The sequence below is a fragment of the Neofelis nebulosa genome, chromosome 16, assembly GCF_028018385.1.
Source record: "Neofelis nebulosa isolate mNeoNeb1 chromosome 16, mNeoNeb1.pri, whole genome shotgun sequence".
NCBI classification, from domain to species: domain Eukaryota; kingdom Metazoa; phylum Chordata; class Mammalia; order Carnivora; family Felidae; genus Neofelis; species Neofelis nebulosa.
In genome coordinates this window covers 59,746,658-59,763,600 of record NC_080797.1, presented here as the reverse complement: position 1 = coordinate 59,763,600, position 16,943 = coordinate 59,746,658, and the positions used below count along the sequence as shown (strand labels likewise).

General features: G+C 39.4%; 2 protein-coding genes across 11 annotated transcripts in view; one reads left to right on the top strand and one right to left on the bottom strand.

Moving 5' to 3' along the window:
* NF1 (neurofibromin 1) overlaps positions 1–16,943 on the top strand; it is a 252,664-nt gene that overhangs the window by 170,448 nt on the left and 65,273 nt on the right. The window lies entirely within an intron of this gene.
* OMG (oligodendrocyte myelin glycoprotein) lies at positions 9,757–12,453 on the bottom strand. Its single transcript, XM_058703858.1, has 2 exons — positions 12,298–12,453; positions 9,757–11,451 (listed from the first exon to the last, which is right to left on the bottom strand). The coding sequence occupies exons 1-2, from the start codon at positions 12,298–12,300 to the stop codon at positions 10,123–10,125; spliced, it is 1,332 nt and encodes a 443-aa protein (XP_058559841.1). The 5' UTR covers positions 12,301–12,453; the 3' UTR covers positions 9,757–10,122.

Below are 16,943 nucleotides of genomic sequence, written 5' to 3'. Positions count from 1 at the left end.
TTATTCCATAGGTAACTCACACTGCCTAGAGCTAATTTCTTAGAAGTAGCCACCTAACCAAATCTTCCTTCATTCTTAACTTTTCTTAGATCTCTCCTTTTTCTGGACTCTGAAGCTATTATTTTGACCTAGTGGAAGAAACGCAGACTGTAGAATAAGACTTGGAGGTTTAACTTGGTCTGTTCTAAGTAGGTCATTGTTAGCGCACCAGGTACATCTTTGATCTGTATTAATTCATTGTCTCATTTCTAAATTCAGATCAAGATGGTCAAAAAACCCCACAGACTCCTAGGAGGCAGTGATCTCTACACAGAAATCGAAAGGAAGAATCCGGGTTTACTAGGGGAAGAAGAGGGAAGGTAGTGTACCAAAGAGGACACGCAGTATCTCTGAGAGCTCACGAGAGAGCGAGAGAGCGCGGTGAACCAGAGGGACAGAAAGATACTTTGTTTGAACTATACAGCAACGGAGCTGGTAAATTTAAGGATGCCACTCTAAAGGCAAGGGCCTGACCATAAGTAAGCCGTAGTAAGAGTTTACATTTTATTCTGAGATACTGGAAATTTTTGAATGTTTCGGGGGTTTTGTTTGTTTAAGGAGAGAAAAGAGCCTGTCTGGTTACATTTGTTGGGGAACAATTCTGACAGCAGCTGACCATGTGGTGCTAAAGTAAGCTCATACAATGTGTAGGCATAGCTTGGAGATTCTGCGGGTTCAGTTCCAGACCATGGCAATAAAGCAAGTATCACAGTAAAGCGAATCAAATGAATTTTTTGGTTTCCCAGTGAATGTCAAAGTTATGTTTACCCTAGAATGTAGTCTGTTAAGTGTGCAATAGCATATTAGGTCTAAAATAACAATGTACATGCCTTAACTGAAGACACTTTATGCTAAAAATGCTAATTATCATTTGAGCTTTCAGTGAGTCATAATCTCTTCGTTGGTGGGTGGTCTTGCACAGTGTTGACGGCTGCTGACTGATCAGGGTGCCGGCTGCTGAAGCTGGGGTGGCCGTGGCAGTTTCTTAGAATAAGACAACAATGAAGTTTCACACATCGATCGACTCTTCCTTTCGTGAATGATTTCTCTGTAGCACATGATGCTGTTCAATAGCATTTTATGCACGGTAGACCTTCTTTCAGAATCGGAGTCAGTCCTCTGAAACCCTGCTGCTGCTTTATCAACAAAGTGTATGTCATATTCTAGATCCTTTGTTGTCATTTCAGCAGTCTTCACAGCATCTTCGCCAGGAGCAGATTCCAACTGAAGAAACTGCTCTCTTTGTTCCACCGTAAGCAGCATCTCCATCCATTCAGCTTTTATCAGGAGATGGCAGCCGCTCAGTCCCATCTTCAGACTCTGCTTCTAATCCTAATTTTCTTGCTGTTTCCACCACATCTGCCATTAATTCTTCCACTGAAGAATCTGTTTCGGTGGAATTCTTCCACTTGAAATCCCTGAAGTCATCCATGAGGGTTGGAATCAACTTCTTCCAAACTCCTGTTTGTCTTGATATTTTGACCTCTTTCCAACGCAGGGCCTGAGCTCCAGAGCCTGAGATCAAAACCTGAGCTGAGATCAAGACTTAGACCCTTAACCGACTCGGTCAGGTGCCCCGAACCACAAATGTTTTTAATGGCTTCTAGAATGGTATCTCCTTTCCAGAAGGTTTTTGATTGACTCTGTCTAGATCCATCACAGGATCACCGTCTGGGGCAGCTATAGCCTTATGAAATGTATTTGTTAAATAAGACTTGAAGGTCACAATTATTCCTTGATCCATTGGGCTTCAGAATGGATGTTGTGTCAGCAGACATGAAAACAACATAAATTTCATTGTCTGTCTCCACCACAGCTCTTGTGTGACCAGGTGCATTGCCAGCAAACAGTAATATCTTGAATCTTTTTTTCTGAGTAGCAGGCCTCAACAGTGGGCTTAAAATATTCAGTAAAACCATGTTGTAAACAGATGTGCTGTTATTCAGGCTTCGTTTTTGCATTTGTAGAGCATAGGCAGAGTAGATTTAGCGTCATTCTTAAGTGCCCTAGGATATTCAGAATTATAAATAAGCATTGGCTTCAACTTAGTCTCCTGCTGTGTTAGCCCCTAACAAGAGGGTCAGCCTGTCTCTTGACTGACTTCTCTCTACCTACAAAAGTCCCAGATAGCATCTCCTCCCAAGAGAAGGCTGTTGCACTTACACTGAAACTCTGCTGTTTACTGCAGCCGCCTTCCAGAATGATCTTAGCTGGACCTTCTGGAGAACTTGCTGTAGCTTCTCCATCAGCACCTGCTTCACCTTGCATTTGTGTGTTACAGACATGGCTTCTTTCCTAAACCTCATGAAGTAACTTCTCCGCCAGCTTCAAAGGGAGCTCTGCAGCGTCTTTACCTCTCTCAACTGTCATAGAACTGAAGAGGGGTTGGGTCTTGCTCTAGATTAGGCTTTAGCTTAAGGGAATGTTGTGGCTGGTTTGATCATCTCTCCAGACCACTAAAACTTTCTCCATATCAGTGACAAGGCCGTTTCACTTTCCTATCATTTGTGTGTTCGCTGCAGTAGCTTCAAGAACTTTTCCCTCGCATTCACAAAGGCCTGGCTTTCAGCCTGTCCTGGCTTTCGACATGCCTTCCTCACTAGCCTTGATCACCTCTAGCTTTTGTCTTACAGTGAATGACATGTGACGCTTCCTTTCACTTGAATGCTTAGAGGCCACTGCAGGGTCGTTAATTGCCCTAATACCAATATTGTTGTGTCTCTAGGAATTGGGAGGCTGAAGGAAAGGAAGTGGTCGTAGGGATACAATGCACACATTTACTTATTAATTCACGGTCTTATGTGGATGCTGTTCTGGGTACCCCATGACAAATACAGTAGTAACATCAAAGATCACTGATCACAGGTCATCATAATAAACATAATTGCGATGAAAAAGTTTGAAATATTGGGAGGAATTACCAAAATGTGAGAGACACGAAGCGGGCAAGTGCTGTAGGAGAAATGGCGCCAATAGGCTTGCTCAGCACAGGGTGGCCACAAACCTCCAATATGAGAAAACGCACTGTGTATGAAGGTGCAGTAAAGTGAAGCCCACTAAAATGAGCTGTGCCTGTGAATGTGCTTCCAAGAATGCTGATTATGTTTCTCTGTCTCTGGTCTTCATTTCATGATGCCCTCTAGTGTCTTGACCACCCCTTCCCATTCACAGTTCATTTTTCGTCTTCCCATTTTCTTGTTTTCCTCCTTGACCTAGATCTCTTGGACAGCTGTCTCAGTAGTTCTTTTTTTAGATCTCTTGCATTTTTCAAGGACAAAGCAGTTAATAAAATGTACTTGGTATACAGTATTAGCATTTTGGTATAGATCTCTTTTTTGTTGTGTTTAATATATAGTTCTATATGTTTATATCCTATAATTTTTGCTTTCTAGTTTTTGCATTCTCCACGTTTCAAACTTCAAAAACTCTTCATAAATATTCTTACTGGACACATAATATTCTGGTCAGTGGGATCATGATCTACTTACCTAATGTCCTAATGGTATTTAGCATTGTTTCCATTTTTCCTGCTGTTAGAAAGAATTGACCTAGAATTTACTAGGTTAAAGGTTAAAATATTTTAGTGTTTTGAACATTGTTGTGTTGGGAGGCCTGTAGCTGGTGTATTACATTAAGAATACGCAGATTATACCATAATGGGTATTTACCCAAAGAAAATGAAAACACTGATTTGAAAAGATAGATGCACCCTTATGTTTTTCGCAGCATTATTTACAAAGCCAGTATGGAAGCATCCCAAGTGCCCATTGATAGGTAAGTGGATAAAGAAGATGTGGTATATAAATACACATACACACACACACACCTACATACATTCATACACACAATGGAATATTAGCCATAAAAAAGAATGACATCTTTGTGACAACATGGATGGACCTAGAAGGTATTATGCTAAGTGAAATAAGCCAGACAGAAAAAGATAAATACCATATGATCTCACTATGTGGAATCAAAAACAAAACAAAACAAAACAAAGAAACAAACAGACTTTTAAATACGGAAAACCAACTGGTGGTTGCCAAAGGGGAGGTGCATTAGGAGATGAGCAAAATAGATGAAGGAGAATAAGAGGTATAAACTTCCCGTTATGAAAATAAATGAGTCATGGAGATGAAAAGGAAATAGGAAATACAGTTAATAATACTGTAGTAACACTGTATGGTGACTGCACTTATGGGGAGCATTGAGTAATGTATAGAATTGTTGAATCACTGTGTTGTATACTTCAAACTAACATAACATTGTGTTGTAAAAAGAGGAGGGATTTAAGGGAAAAAAAGGACTCTGGATTATGACCTGCACAAACCACACACGTGGTGCTGGCAGGTAGCTCCCTAAGCACCTGAGCTTCCATTTTGGGGAAGTGAGAACCCTGGGTGGTTTTGATTTGATTTGTTTTGGCACACTCACACAAAGGAAGTAAGGTCAAAAGATGTATTACTTAGGGATCCCGGAAGTGTTCAGGGGGCTGGGCGCAATGAGCTGGAGGAAGGCATGCTTCCGTCCCGGCTCACCGGCAAGCAGGAAACAGCACAGGGTAACAAGCGCCTGTTACTTAGAAGGTGGTTGGGACGACAGTCAGTAACTTTTCACGGGCCCAACTCTGAGTAGTTATTTAACAATGTGCACCAGGAAAAGCAAAGCAGGAACTGGTGGTGGAAATCCTAAGCTCGGGTCCTTACCCGGAGGGCCAGACTCTGCGTCTGGGGGGTGTGCGGGGTTGTCCTCCTGCCAGACGCCTAGGCAGCAGCTCAGAGTAGCTGTTCCCTCCTCACGGCTGCCAGTTGCCGTTCAAAGAAGTGGTGCCAACATGTGAATGTGGTTATTTCGTGATGGCTTCCCCAGCCTTCATTTCTGTTTCTTAACGATTGCTTGCTGAATTAATGATGAAAATGGTATCCCATTTTGTTTTCATTTTCAGTCATTACGTGGTAGTCCCTAGGTCCATATACTTTTCAGTCAGGATACTTCCTGTCTTTTAAGTGTTCTGCTTATGTCCTTTGCCCATTTACCCATTGGGAATCTAAATATTTTTCTTATCAATTTTGTAAGCTTTTGATGAACAATCTCCTTTATGGTATTCTCTTTGAATATTTTTATTCAGCTCATTACTTCCACATAAAGAAACTTGGGAGTTTTATGTAGACAAATCCATTGATAATTTCTTTGTGATTTTTTTTCCCCTTTCCTAATTAAAAAAAAGGTCTCCCAGAGATTTATAAATATGTTTAAATTCTTCTGCTGGGGGCGCCTGGGTGGCGCAGTCGGTTAAGCGTCCGACTTCAGCCAGGTCACGATCTCGCGGTCCGTGAGTTCGAGCCCCGCGTCAGGCTCTGGGCTGATGGCTCAGAGCCTGGAGCCTGTTTCCGATTCTGTGTCTCCCTCTCTCTCTGCCCCTCCCCCGTTCATGCTCTGTCTCTCTCTGTCCCAAAAATAAAATTAAAAACGTTGAAAAAAAAAAAAATTCTTCTGCTGGTTTTAAGACTTCCTTTTTTTTTTTTTTTTTTTTTTTAATGTTCTCATTTTTAGTTTGCTGTGTAGGTGTATCATGTGAAATGAGTGTTGACGTAGGCTGTTTTCCAGTTTCCCCAATATTCTTAATACTGAGTCTTACCCTTGCCCTTTGATTTGTGATTTTTTTTTCCTTCTAAAGTGAACAATGTTTGGGAATTTCCTATGCGGTAGGCCCCGTTCTAAGCATGTTACATGAATTATCTCATTTTGCCCTCACTCCTCTCAACAACCCTGTGAGGAAATGGAAGTCCTTAGAACTCTTCTGTGCACAGTACTCTGACTGTGCTTGCATATCTATGCTGTGGCTGTCTGCCTTTCTATTTTTATGTCCCTACTATTTTGTCTTAGAAGGGTTCTCCTCCAGAGAATGTGTAAGATACCTCTACTGTGTCTTCCTTTTTTCTGTTCTTGCCTATTTATTTTTCCAGGTGACTTGAAGTGTTTTATGTCATGTCTCAAAAAGAATCTCATTGGAATATATTTGTCAGAGTTGGTTTAATCCACGAATTATACCGGAAATAATCTCATTTTTGCGATACCACTCAAGGTGTGTCTCGTGTACTTAGCCTTGATTCCAGGTGCTGAATAAATGTCTGTTGAGTGAAAGAATAAATGAATGGAGAGATCTTTGTGTATCGTCTTCATCAAGTTTCAGCTAATACCTTGCATTAATGCTGTTTTAGCTTTTCCCCCATTCGGTCCTGCACATTTCATGTGAATGTTATTTCAGGCATTGTATATTTGCTTTGTTGTTGCTGCAATGAACGGTATCTTTCTTCTGTAATTTTCTAACTATTTGTTGCCAACATACAAGAAAATCCTTCATGTTTCCATATGCTTTTTGTTATTTAAGGTTATTCTTTTGAAGGCATTCCTGAGGAATCCTTTGGATAGACCATTATTTCAGTTTATTAATAGTAATAATTTTGTTGCCTATTTCCATATAATTGTATCTGTTATTCCTGTTCTGGAATGTCCCAAATAATGTTGAGAAGATTGATGACAAAATAGGCATCGTTGTTCTGATTCTGATTTTAATAGAAATATAACTTGTCACTTTTAACTGTGATGCTGGCTGGTAGTTTGCCATGCATGCTCTCATTCTTTGTCTAGTTCTTAAAATGCATTGCATAAGGAATAATGTTAAAAAAGATTTGAGGTTGACTTTCATTTGACATCTTTGGTGTTGGTTAAAGGAATTTGCTGCTGCTTCAGAGCATTGTTATGGAAGGTTATTGAATAGCACATACTTGTGATCTTTTAATTTAGCCACAGAAGACATCTTCTTCTGCTGTGATAGTGAACGTTTCTCTGACTTTCTTCTGCATCCCTATTCCACTCATACATCTGAACCTGAACTCTGGAGGGTGGAAAAGCAGCGACTGAAGCCAGCACACCCTTTCATTCTGTTGCTGTTAAGGTGTGGAGCTTGGGTATTCCTACCTGCATTTCTCAAAAGCACTGGGCTTGGGCATATCCATAATAATAATAACCCTAACAACAGCAGCAGCAGCATTACTGCATATAGAATGTGGGGGGGGTGGGGAGGGTAGGGAGCACGACAGTATGATAAGGCTGTCTGTGAATTATACCATTTGATCCTCAAGAAAAACACTATGAATAAGTTCTGCTAGTCCATTTTAGACAGGAGGAAACCTTGACCCTGAGCAGTGGTAACATGGCCGGGATTGTACAGCTGAGAAGTGACAGAAGCAGGATTTAGGCCTAGAACTTTAGACACATGCTTCCCTGCTGTTTTTTTTTTTTTTAATTTTTTTTTTTCAACGTTTTTAATTTATTTTTGGGACAGAGAGAGACAGAGCATGAACGGGGGAGGGTCAGAGAGAGAGGGAGACGCAGAATCGGAAACAGGCTCCAGGCTCCGAGCCATCAGCCCAGAGCCTGACGCGGGGCTCGAACTCACGGACCGTGAGATCGTGACCTGGCTGAAGTCGGACGCTTAACCAACTGCGCCACCCAGGCGCCCCTTCCCTGCTGTTTTATCCCTTATTGCATTTACTTTGTATTTGTGCTCTTATTAGGATCCTCTTGACTGGTGAGAAACAAAAGTTACTTATAAAATAGAATTAAGCCCGAGGGGTGGATGAATGGATGGATATATATCTAATGAGCTCGAGAGGACTAATGTATTTTGAAATGTTTATGGAGCCAGTAATACAGGAGTTCTTGTCTTAGTGGCAAATAATGAGTCCTCCTCCATTAAAAATGATAAGAACACAATTTCCTTAGAAGGAAGTTTATCTAATTACTTTAAGGCTAGGTAATACTTCTAAGGATTTGAAGTCTGTGTAGTTGACTTGTAAATTTACTCCGTTTTTTCCTTTGCGTTTTGCAGACAAGTCAGGAAGATTGGTGTAATCCATAGATGCTACTAATGCTGTAATCCATAATTTCACCTTCTTGTCACTTGTCCCTGTAGCATTTCTAAGACAGCATTGTATTTTTGGCACCCTCAGAGTGAAAGACATCTAAGAAACCTACTTGTTGAGAAGCTCACTCTATGTGTTTCAGAAACCTGACATAAGTGTTTGGTAGAGGAGGGTGTGTAAGTGACTAGTCTTTTTTTTTTTTTTAATGTTTATTTATTTTTGAGAGAGACAGAGACAGAATGCAAGTGGGTTAGGGGCAGAGAGAGAGGCAGACACAGAATCGGAAGCAGGCTCCAAGCTCTGAGCTGTCAGCACGGAGCCTGACGCGGGGCTCGAGAACTCACGAGCCGTGAGATCATGACCTGAGCCGAAGTCGGACACTCAACCGACTGAGCCACCCAGGCGCCCCGTAAGTGAGTAGTCTTTACCATCGCTGGCAAAGCGACTAGGTCAGTGATGAGGAGGAGTGGAAGCAGCTTGCCCATTTAGAAAGGTAATGAATTTTAAAATCATTTAGGGGACTTTTTCAAATAACCCCCTTTCTTCATGGTGAGATTCCCTGCCATGGTGAGTTGGGTTTGCTGGGGCAGGGGAATGTTTAAGAGCCACTGTACTAGTCAGCCTAGGAGAGAAATGGCCTTATTGAAGCTTAACAGTAGTTTTCCCATAAGCCCGGGCCTTTAAAACCAAAAGAGTACGTTAGAGGGTTATTCCTTTTCTGTCTCGCCAAATAGAAAGGTTCCCAAACCTGGAAAGAAGTCTTGTCTTATTTTAAAATTTCCTAGGAAGGAGCATCAGAGTTTCTTTCTGGACTCTTCCAACTCTAGGAATTGCTTGAAATAGAGCCTTCCTTATGTCTCACAATTTAAATCCCTCATTTGTGGCCTATTTCAGCTATGCTGTCTTGCATTTTAATCTAGCCTTGTTTCAGGGCTTCTTTTTCTGACTCGTGGCTATTACTTTTGTTCGTCTCTAATTCATAAGGTGGCTTTCTTTTTTGTATTTGTAGAAAATTCGCCATTTTCTTCTAGCTGTGCCCAGTGCAGTTTGATTTGGAGTGTGAACATCGGTCTTAGGCCCAGCCCTAGTCCTATATTGTGTGTTGTATTGGGTTCATCACCCAGTTGTGGCACCAGATGAATCCCGTCTTTTCTTCCCTTTCTCCTTGCCTGTTTCTTCCTTATAGTGCCCATGTTTGTTAGACCCCCAGGATTTTATCCTGACTCTATCCTTATTTTTAATTGAGGTAAATCAGATTCTGACATCCGATGTACAAAAGGTAAATTTCCCTCTCCTATACGTAGAAGACTTTTAATTTTGTAAATGTGTAAATTTTTCATTAGTAAATGGTCTGTTAAATATGCGCTAAAACTGTCCCTTTACATATCTGTAAAGCCAAACTTTTTATGATATTTTTAATACTTTTCTTAAATGCAAAAAACAAAGCCGTTAAACTTTCCTTATTAAAATGCAAAGCCTGGTGTCTTCTAGCTTTTTGAAGAGCTTTTGTCCATTATATAATCTGTAAAGTAGCCAAGAGTTCCTCAGAAGCAGGACATCATTTAGATTTGAAACAATTATGGCTTGTGTGTAAAATAATGATGTGGCATAACCATTCACGGGGTAGCAACCACAGTTATACTTCAGTGGCAAAATCCTTGGATGCCTCCAACATTTCTTTCATTTACCCTACAGACTTTACCAGAGTACCCTAAGACAAAAATGGTTCGGTCATTTCAATTATACTGAAAAGATTAAGTTGGTCTGACTAGAAAGCCAAATGACACAATTATGAGCATAGACCTTTTATTTTTTTTTCCCCAGATGTTTGACAGTGTAAACATACATAAAATACATATTAAAGTTTAGATGCTTTACGTTTTGTGCGATAAATCGAAGCCTCAAAAAGAAAACATTTCATTAAAAAGAAAGAAACTCATTAGTGTTACTGAAGACAGTAAAATAGCAGCAAGTACCGAGACATTGTGCACTTCTTTTCTTTAAGACAAGTTACTTCATTTACATCGGAGTCAGAAAGGTGAGACTGGCTTTCTCGAATACTTATGTAGCTTGAATCACTGGTTAGATAGGGGCATATTTTCCCAACTATACATCAGGGGGGAGCTCTTTCATTGGCTTCAAACGCTGCGGCCCCTCAGCCAGCCAGCATGACCACAGCATTGAGCATCAAGAGAAGTGAAGCGTTTACTTTCCAAGCGCTTGCCACAGAAGGTAAGCGAGTCTTTCCATTTGTGGTTGTCTCTTCCCTTCGGAAGTTAAGGGTTGTGCTTTGTTGAGGCATTTCAGAGAAATTACTTGGCATGCCACTAGTAATACTTAGGGTCATGGGTGTTGGGGATGATTTTGTGGAGCTAGTGAGGCTTGTGTTTGTAACGATTCCATCTTGGAGGTGAATAGTTAGAGTTGCAGCTGCTGCTTCATGTGAATTGATGGTTTCTAAGGATGTATCTTCCGGGTAGGGCACAAAAGCCTTGTCGGTGCTAGCAAAGGTGGTGTCTTTGCTTAGAGTGGCACCAAACGTTGTTTCCTTTGTTCGGTATTGTTTGGGGGTTTTGGTCACTTTGGACTGAGTTACCATACTCAGAGAGTTAATGGTGTCCACTGTCTGCATCCCACTGAGAGTGAACAAGCTTGAGGTAAATCCAGAAGGTGTGGGATATATGCTATGTTCCTTCAAAGATGATATTTGGCTAGAACAGGGAGTCCCTATCACATGGGCTTTTGTTTCCATCATCCACTTCAATAAGTAAGTGATGTTTTGTTTGTGGTCACATGACCACCTGTTATTGTGAAGGGTTATCTCCTGCAACTGAAAGAGTTGGTCAAAAGCTTGATCTGGAATGAATGTGAACTTATTGTTGTGCAGGTAAAGATGTGTGAGATTTGTCAGGTTTATTAATGTTCCTGGAAGGATTTGTGTCAAGGAATTGTTAGACAGGTCCACGATATGTAGTTTGGAGGGCATGTTGGTTGGAACTGTCCACAGTTTGTTACTACTGAGGTTGAGAACCTCAAGACTTCTCAGTGTATTTTTAATGAGAACAACCTTTTCCAGCATATTCTTAGAAACATCCAGATATCTAAGGTTCCACTGATAAGCAGTATCAGATTTGTCAAGCAGTTTAATGTTGTTGTTAGCAGCAGACATGTTCCAGAGGGACCGAGGTAACTGAGCAGGTAGGCTTTCGAGCCTGTTGTTTGAAATATCCAGGGTCCTCAGATTGGTGTATTGGGTTAACTGGTTATGAAGATCGGTAAAATGGTTATAAGACAGATTTAAATGGATAATATTCTCTTGCAGTCCAGATGGTAATGTAGTCAAGTTTCTGCCTGAACAGTCCACATGCCTGTGCCTCTCTGTGCATATACATTGGAGAGGACAAATGCATAAAATACCAGGTGTCAGAAACAGAAGGATGAACAAGCTGGGAGACATTTTCAATATCTGATATTCCATCAAAGCCTGGAAACAAACAGATACACCCTTCTTTTAATATGCAAACACAATTAGGCATCTGCATGGGTCAGTTAGCATTAGGCAAAATTTTCAATAAACCTCGTTGTTGTTGAGTCCTTTTATAATTGTTCCAGTGATTAAACTAACAAAGCTCCCCTTCATTTATAGTCCAAATGCTTAATCCTTCAATTGGGGCTATGTGGTAGAGAGGGACTCTCTCCCCCTACTTGCTCCTGTATTTTTCTCCCTTCTTTTTTCCCTTCTTTTACCAGTCTTTCTTATTTATCTTCCCAGAGCCTTAAAATTACAAAATGGCATTCTCTGCAAATAGAGAGTCAGAATCTTAAGCTGTTACTCTTTTTGAGAATATCCCTTCTTACTCAGATAGGAAAAAATGGCTGTCGTGCCTGGGGTTTTTTTTGTTTTGTTTGGTTTGGTTTTTTTTTTTAATCTCTGCAGTAATGTAATAGTCAATATTGTGTATAGAGTAAGATTTGATTTAGATATTAAGACAATACTTTGAAATTCATCTTTGTCTCTTTGGGATAAATATGTCCTAGCAAAACATTTCAAGGCACTTGAAAAATTCAGACCAATACCGTAATTTAAACCTCTCATTTTATAGTGATTTTTTTATGTATGTTTCAGTGCCGATTCTAAAAGAAAGCAACGTGTATATTTACAAAGTGAATGAATATTAAAAAGAAACCCCTCCACTGACACTGCAGCAAATTTCTGGTGCATGCACTTGCTTGCTACTGAATATATATTCAATCCTCACGTTGACTTTTTCTTTAAAAAAAGGAAAAAAATTCCCAAGTCAGTCTTTTACTGATCTAAATAACAGCTTACCATAGTGTCGTCTTCAGCAGCAGCATCTCATTTTCTCCGGGAAACTTAAGCTTTAAAGGTCGCCTTGCTCTGGAGAGTGGGAGCCGCTTCTGGCTGTGGGCTGTGCTTGCCCGCTCAGCTGCGTTGTGCGGCTGTGAGCCCGAGCTCTGCAGCCACCTGATCAGTCCACAGAGGACTGCAGCGCTGTCATTGGTGCTGACTCAAATTTAGTGCAAGAGGTGCACACGCAACAAAATGGGCCCCCCAAGTTTGTTTTGTTTTTTTTTTTTTTTTTTTTAATTTACAGCATGGAGCATGCCCATCTACCTCCCAATTTGCCAGAGGATGTGGTGCCTCGTGCCCATTAGACCTGGCCCTCACTCATTTCTGTGTATTTGAGCTCAGGTTCCACATTCTGACATTGCCTCATGAAGAATGTGCAGTTCTCTTTTTAAAGCCTCTACCTCTTATTCTTTTTACACGTTGAACACGAACTTGACCGTCCTTTTCTAAGCTGTTAATTTAACTATTTTTAACTCCTGCCTCTTCATGTTCTCCTAAAATGGTTCAGTTGTCCTGTCACTTTTTAAAATAACAGAATACAATCTATGTTTCATTTTCGTGTGCTCCCCCAACATGCTGATTATTAATATAATCAGCTTTTCAGATTTATCAACCACTTCAATCTTCCTTTTTCAGAAGTACCGAAGTACTTACATATGGGGTTATTTTGTCATTATCTTTCTGGTACAAAGGATCATTTAACCCAGACTACACATAAGCAAGACTACATTTGTAAATGAGCATCTCATGCTTTTAGTTAAATTCATATGGTCAGATAAACATGTTTTATATTGTCTTTTAGGTTAAGGATCTTTTTTCTCTATGCAACTCAACTTCGTTTAGTGAGTGGGTATATGTATTGTTCCGTCCAGAGACATCTTCGATACAACAGGAGTGACCATGTATTCATTTGATTTTGTGTTTTAAAAATAATTGTATCAATTTTAGGTGATTTCGTCAGAACGTTTCACATTTTGCCTTACTGAGAAAGCAATTTATAGTTTTAAAATTGCGTAGGGGAGCCTGGGTGGCTCAGTCAGTTGAGCATCTGACTTCAGCTCATGTCCTGATCTCAGGGTTTGTGAGTTTGAGCCCCATGTCGGACTCTGTGCTGACCGCTCGGAGCCTGGAGCCCGCTTCAGATTCTGTGTCTCCCTCTCTCTCTGCCCTCCCCTGTTTGTGCTCTGTTTTTCAAAAATAATAAACATTAAAAAAAATTTTTTTAAAGAAATAACATTGCACAAAATAACGTCAAAGGCAAAACTTTGGTCATGAGTTTTAGAAAATGTGACTAGATTTGTAGTAGCTTCTGCTTCGCCCTTTAGTGGATTGATTGTATGAATAATCTGTAAGAGCTCAAATCTAATTCCCAGAATATCCAGTTTACCTTAGAAAAGAAAGCAAATAAAGTTATGGGATTTTCGTTACCAAATTGTTACTATTTAAAAACCAATTCTTAGCACGTTACATGTAAAGAAGATCTCCTTATGCCTTGTTGTTAATCCTTTGTTTTTCTCTAAATTATATTTGCCATTCCTTTGCCCCAGATTTTACCCCAAACAGAATTTATTGTATTAAAATTTGAAGTTTATTTTCTTAGAAAAGAAACTATAAGAGTCACCTTTTGTATAAAATTCATGTTCCTCAAAAAATATCTATAAAGTCTGCAGTGTTAGAGATTTATTATTGATTAGGTGCTTTATTCCCACTTTACTTGGAGAGTTCACCCTTGGACTCTTAATAAGATTCTTTCTATGGATTTCAGAAACCAGTCATCAATCTTAGTGCTTAAAAGTAATGTGTTAAAAATACTACGTTCAGCAATATTGTGGAACTAGAGAATGATTGTTTTGACATTTAGATTTCTTACATTTTAGCTCCTGTATGTACTGTTATACTTCAAGGGATGAGACTGAGGGTCAGCTTACCAGACAACTAAATCTCTGTTACAATTTGAGGAAGTCTCATTACATCAATGTGGAAATAGAATTACCCAGTTCCATTATACTTACCAGTACTTTTTTTTTCTGAAACCAGGAACATGTTATTTCATTAACTTACGGACTCAAATGAATTTGGGTTTAGGCTTTATTGAGATTAGATTCTGCTGTATATACTAGAAAAATCCAATATGATGGTAGTGACAGTATTTCTCATTTCAAGTTTGGGGACATAACCAAATTGCTTCCTATTATTCAAAGATTATTATAAAATTTTCAGAAAGATAAAGGGGAAACATTTTTAATATATTCAAATTGTAACAATCTGCCCTTATGTTTTTGGAAGCTCTCATCAAGTAAAATAATACCATATATTACTATTACTCAAATAATTTTGTATAGCCTTAAGTGTTTGTTACAACTTATTTTAGATATGATTTCAGGCAAATTGCATTTTAGATAAGTCTGTCAAGTCAGGAGTTCCAGCTATTGAAGCAACTATTATATTCTGGAGACTAAGCCGTATATTCATTTAACATACTCTTTTGTGAAATGCCCTGTCCTAGGATATATTACCCCACCCTTGTGAAAGGTGTAACAGGGAACAGTTGCCAGGGAACAACTGTCCCATGGTAATCAACAATTTAGAAGCCCAGTCGGTCTGTCTGTCTGTTTTTTTTCTTTTTTTACTGATTCCCATTTTGTATTTTTATGAAGTTTTTAAATCTTGGTTCCAGTATAGGTAACATACAGTGTTCTATTTGTTTCAGGTGTACAATATAGTGATTCAACAATTCTATACTTAGTGCTCATCACCGTAAGAGTACAGTAGTTTGTCTTTATTTCTTAAAAAAATTTTTTTTTATTCTTATGTATATTTTTAAGTTTATTTATTTTGAGAGAGACAGCGTGAGCAGGGGAGAGGCAGAGAGAGAGGGAGACAGCGCAGAGCCTGATGCAGGGCTTGAACTCACAAACTGTGAGGTGATGACGTGAGCGCAAGAGTCTAATGCTTAACCAACTGAGCCACCGAGGCGCCCCTAAAAAAATTTTTTTTTTAAGTTTATTCATTTTGAGAGGGACAGAGAGAGAGGGAGAGAGAATCTCAAGCACTGACAGTACGGAGCCCAGTGCAGGGCTAATACAGAATGCAAAGTCCTGACCTGAGCTGAAACCAAGAGTTGGTTAACTGAGCCACCCTAGCACCCCTGTCTGTCTGTCTTTCTTTCTTTTTTTCTTTCTTCCTTTTTTTGGGGGGTTTTTTGTTTGTTTGTTTGTTTGTTTGTTTATTTTTGAGAGAGTCAGAGCATGAGCGGGAGAAGGGCAGAGAAAGAGGGAAACACAGAATCCAAAACAGGCTCCAGGCTCCAGGCTCCAAGCTGTCAGCACAGAGCCTGATAGGGGGCTTGAACCCATGAGCCGTGAGATCATGACCTGAACTGAAGTTCGACACTTAACTGACTGAGCCACCCAGGCGCCCCTTCATTTCTTCATTTCTTATACTCATAACATCTGTCATGCTTATTTGAGAGTAAAAGTACTACATTTTCTGTTTTTAGTAACATGGTTGGCTATTCAGACTGAATTTTCTGCTGGAAACAAGAGTACTCAACAAAGTGTTTAATGGCATGGATGAACTGACAAGATAGAAATGATCAGGTTAGAACCCATGTGGATCAGTTTCTTGTCCCACCTCCCCACCCCTTTTTTTCCCATGCCACTGGCTTGTTGCCAGAACTCATTTATTCCTTCTGGATTTATGTTTGCTTCCTTGTAAACATTTGATTTGTTTCTCTGTCCACCATATTTCCTATAAATGGTTCCTAACAGCATTAACAAAATTGTTCATTCATATCATCGTACAATAGTTTCAAATAATGCCCGTATTGCTAGAGACAGATTACACACTATTGAATAAAATTTAAGATTTCTTTGTAGTTCTTTTTGTTCTTAGAATATAATTCACTAAGGATGTATAGTCCATTCTGTTGTCTAATACAACTTGAAATAACGTTTTTTTCTCTATGTTTATGCCACCAACTTTACATAAAGTTGGGTTCATTTGTTTCTATTAGTTAATAGTTTTTAGGGACTGCTTAAGTCAAAACTATATAACAAGATATATTCAGAGAAATCTTGCTTCTGTGTCCCCTTCACCCTATTCTATTCTTCCTCCTATTGGTGGTGACTATTTGTATTAACTTTTGGTTTTATATTAACAGTCTGTCTGTCTGTCTTTTTTTTGCAAACATATTAAAATATGTATGCATTGCATGTTCTTATTCCCTTTGCTTGTATTAAGGGCTGTATACTAAATATGCTGTTATACATCTTATTCTTTTTTTTCCTTAATATATCTTGAAGATCATTTCCCATCAGCAAATAGAGATCTTTCACATTCATTTCACAATGCTTAGTACTCTTTATGGGATTGTACTTACCATGGTTTATTCCACCAGTCCCTAGTATGAACATCTGTGTTGTTACCAGACTTTTGCTGTTACAGATAATGCCAGTGAATACCCTGGCACCTAAGTAACTTCATATTTTGTCCGATGAATCTTTGAAAAAGATTCCTAGGAGTAGGATTGCTTCGTGAAAAGGTAGATGCATTTGGAATTTGTCTGGATATTACTGCATTTTTCTGTGTAGTCCATACCATTC